This window comes from Furipterus horrens, unplaced genomic scaffold (genome assembly GCF_987537825.1).
Source record: "Furipterus horrens unplaced genomic scaffold, mFurHor1.1.pri manual_scaffold_13, whole genome shotgun sequence".
In the NCBI taxonomy this organism is placed as follows: Eukaryota; Metazoa; Chordata; class Mammalia; order Chiroptera; family Furipteridae; genus Furipterus; species Furipterus horrens.
The window spans coordinates 54,844,910-54,848,678 of NW_028327183.1; the positions used below are offsets into that span (position 1 = coordinate 54,844,910).

Genomic DNA, 3,769 nt, shown 5'->3' on the forward strand with positions numbered 1-3,769 from the left:
TCAATGGGTGCAGAGGACATTTTTAGGAATGATTTCAGATTTATCTGTCCTAATCAGGATGCTGTTTTTCAAAACAGGGAGGGCCCTACTTGTATGCATGTATTCAGTTCTCTGGAACATACCCTGTGCTGTGAGCTGAAGAGCAGTCTACGTCAACGGATGTGCCTAATAGAAATAAGGAAGCATGTAGACTCACACATGGGAAAGGGAACCAGAGCACGAAGGTGCAGATCCAAAGAAGACACAGATGTAGCCTCACGCCATTGAAGTGAGAAGAGAAGGCAATCATTGAAAGAAAATCAGTAATGGTGGGAGGCCCCGTCCACACTTCAATAGCACCAGAGTCTCTACAGGCAACTCATGAGACGTATTTCATCATGTCAACGACTTGCACTGCTCTTGAAATTATGAATGGTCCATTAACTCACTATATGTTCTAGCTATTTTTGAGAACTTCCTGCTCAACAAGATTTATTTTCAAGAATCTACCTCATTGAATGGTGGACTTTTTGTCTTCTGTGTTCACGTCCCGGCTGCATTGTGGGCCCTCCTCTCGCTGTCCTGAGCCTAAAACAGCAGCACCCCGAGGACTAGCAGGACCAGACCAGCCACGCCCATACGGATGAGATTCTCCACCGTGTAGTCCTGGTGGTGGGAGGCTAGAGATTGTGGGTAAAGAGGTCTCAGGGGTCAGGGCAGACAATGTCACCCCATGATCCTGGACATGCACCCAGGGCATGTGGCTTCCCTTGACAGAACCTGACCCTCTGCCCCAGCCCCGTCACTGAGGGTTTTCCCTGTTCCCCATTCCTGGTACCTGAGCTGTTGTGTGATGGGCTGATGGTGTCGGCTGCTCCTGAGAACACAAAGAAGTGGGGTCATGGACTGATGATGTCACTCAATCCAAGTGTCCTCAAACTCTCCCACTTATGGGGACGTCACAGCTTCAGCCCTGGTGAACCTGTCCTCTGTGCTGCAAGAATTCTGTCTGCTTCCAGGGGTTCTCTGAGTCTCCCTGTACCTTGTGAGTTTACACTCGGCTCCTGACGCACTTTGGAACATAATTGGCTCCCCTGGAGAATTCAGGGTTGCCGAGAAATATGGTCTCTCATTACAGAAAATAATATGTTTTTGTTACCTGTCTGCTCCCTGTGGGGTACTTAGCCATCCAAGTGAACTCTTCTGGAGATGGGAGCTTATATTACTCAACATTGAGGACCCAGAATCCATGGATTGGCCTCAGATATAAATACATACATATATGTAGTATGTGAACAATTCTTGAACTATGAGTATAGACAATTTTAGGAATAAAATCTCAAAAGGTATCTGAAGTCAAAAAGTCTCTTGAAGCATCGTCTATAAACACTTCATATTAATGAAGGTTATTTTTCATAATGAATGGATAAATTTCACATAATCACAAAATATAGCAGTAAAAATTTGACTTTTTGATGTCAGAAAGGTTTAGAACTTAAATTTATAAGTGCAAGTGTTGCTTGAGTTTTCTCAGTAAAAGAGCAGTAACAGATAGGAGGGCAGACAAGGCAGAGAGCACACGGGTTTCACACCGAGTCTGGGCAGCCAACCCCTGTCCTCATGAGCTGGGCACGGTCCCTCCGAGTCTCAGGTGAGCTGGGGGGCTACAGGGCTGGGCCCCTGGTCAGAGGTTCTGCCTCTCTCTGGGAGGGTGTCCCGTGGGGGTCAGGACCCAGGGCTCAGACGCTGAGGTGGGGACGGCAGCAGGTGAGTGGAGGGGTCTGTCTGCTCTGCTCAGTCTGACCACGTTTCTCCTCACTTCACACTCATCTCACTCCGCCCTCCCTGCTCTGTCTCCTGCTGAGATTCAGACATGGAGTCTGGAGCGGGAGGCCCTGTCTCCTCCTACCCTCCCATGGGCAGGACCTCCTCCGAGGGACCTCCTTCACTTCTCATTGATTTCTGCCCCCGATTCTCCAAGGACAGAGCCCTGAGCTGACTGAGCACAGAAAGAACAGGGTCACGGGCCTCACCTGAGACCAGGAGCTCAAGGGAATCGCTGGGCTGTGACCACACCTGGGGGGTGTTTCTGTAACAGCCGTAGCATCTGAACGTCCACCTGTGATTGGGGGTCACGGGGCCCACAGGGAACAGGGCCTGCATCTGCCCACTGAGCTGTGGATGTGAGTCCAGGGTCCAGGGGAGCCTGTCCTCTCCTTCCATAGTCAGAATGAACCTGCCAAATACCTGCCATGAGCCACACTGGAGGGTCACATTCCCCCCTGAGGTCACGACAGGACTGGGCAGGGCTGAGAGGCTGGGTTTGCTGTACAATCCTAGGAGAGAAGGAGGCAGAGAGTTAAATGGGGCTCACATCTCCCTCACGTCCTCCAGGGCTGGGCTGTGAGGGGTAGACGCCCTGAGAGCACCCCCTTCCTGTGGGCAGAGCGTAAGATGGGGACCCCTGAGTGCCCTCTCACCTGTCACCACCATCTCCAGGGGGTCACTGCGCTCTGACCAGCCAGCGGGGCTGAGGTAGTAACAGCGATAGCTCCCTGCAGTGTCCCGTGTCATGTATGTGATGGAGAACTTGGCCTTGTCCCTGGAATCCAGTGCCTTCTGTCTCTTCCAGGGTCCTGGGCTTCCCTCTTTGTCCACACGGTACTCCTCAGCCTCTGAGGTTCCCTGACACCAGATGGTCACGGGACTCCTCCAGGAGATCACAGTGCCTGGCTCAGCCCAGAGGGTGGGTTTGGGGAGGGCCCCTGGAAGGAATAAGTGGCTGGGTCAGAAGTCATTTTCCAACCCCAGTGTCCAGCTGTCAGCCCTGAACATCTCAGATGTTTTTCATCCATCAGCCCAGACCTGCAGTTCTCCACCCCCAATGTCTGAGAATATGGTGCCTTGTCCCAGTGAGGAGAGGGACCTGGGACACCTGGGGAGACTCACCTGCCTGCCCTGTGGTCCGCAGCCCCACGCTCAGCCCTGGAAGAGAGGCGCTGTGAGAGACCTGCCCTGAATCCTGAGCAGGACCCTCCTCCTGTGAGCCCTGAGTCCTGGGTCCTGGCAGAGCAGGGCTCCCCCTCCCCCTCCTCACGTCTCACCCAGGCAGAGCAGGGCCGTGAGGGTGGGGGCCATGCTGCCTCTCCTCTCTGGACCCCGCTGTGCAGAAGGAAGAGACCCCGGTGTCCTCAGGGTAGACAGACGCACAGGGTGTGGCCACTGGGAGGCTGGCCCTCCCTGTCACGGGGTGTCACGTCAGCAGCCTCTCAGGAAGGGGAACAGGGTCTCCCCAGGAGCCCGGCCCTGATTCTCATGATGGAGCCAGAAACAGAACCCCAAGCTTCCTGGGATTCCCCTTTCAGGTGAGGTGACCCGGGGCCTGTCCTTCCAGGTTAGACCCTCCTCCACAGGGACCCGCCCCCTCAGCCATCCATCAGCATCTGCCTGTGTGTCCTCCCCGTGGACAGTGATCACCCAGGCCCTGCAGGTGCTTCAGGAAGACATGGTCCCTGTGTCTGCAGAGCTCAGATCACAGAGACACATCCCCCTCTCGCTGTGCAGGCAGGTCCCTTGTCACCGTGACCATGAGCACCAAGGGCACATGCAGGGAAGGAGGTGAAGGAAACGCGCCCCTTGCCCTGGCCCCAGAGTGTGGTTTCTTTCCATCACAGCCCCAATCCAACTTCCCCTTTTTCCTTAGCAACCGCGCCCACCCGGCCTTCACGGGAACCGCCTCTGAGTGTGATTCCTGCCCCTCAGGGCCCTCTTTCCTGCTTAAAGCCTCCTG

At 54.6% G+C, this 3,769-nt stretch overlaps 1 protein-coding gene across 1 annotated transcript; it reads right to left on the bottom strand.

Moving 5' to 3' along the window:
* Positions 1-567: 567 nt before the first annotated feature.
* On the bottom strand, positions 568-3,117 carry LOC149995407 (leukocyte immunoglobulin-like receptor subfamily A member 5). The gene is made up of 7 exons (XM_090259208.1): positions 3,084-3,117; positions 2,929-2,964; positions 2,460-2,744; positions 2,227-2,315; positions 2,013-2,154; positions 818-856; positions 568-659 (listed from the first exon to the last, which is right to left on the bottom strand). The coding sequence occupies exons 1-7, from the start codon at positions 3,115-3,117 to the stop codon at positions 568-570; spliced, it is 717 nt and encodes a 238-aa protein (XP_090115334.1).
* Positions 3,118-3,769: the final 652 nt, after the last annotated feature.

What these genes read in the sequence shown, in the direction of transcription:
- LOC149995407 (XM_090259208.1), bottom strand. Translation starts at nt 3,117, where the DNA reads ATGGCCCCCACCCTCACGGCCCTGCTCTGCCTGG. An exon ending in GCGGACCACAGGGCAGGCAG is followed by an intron (nt 2,745 to 2,928) that starts GTGAGTCTCCCC and finishes TATTCCTTCCAG; the next exon opens with GGGCCCTCCCCAAACCCACC. An exon ending in CCTTGAGCTCCTGGTCTCAG is followed by an intron (nt 857 to 2,012) that starts GTGAGGCCCGTG and finishes TTGTGTTCTCAG; the next exon opens with GAGCAGCCGACACCATCAGC.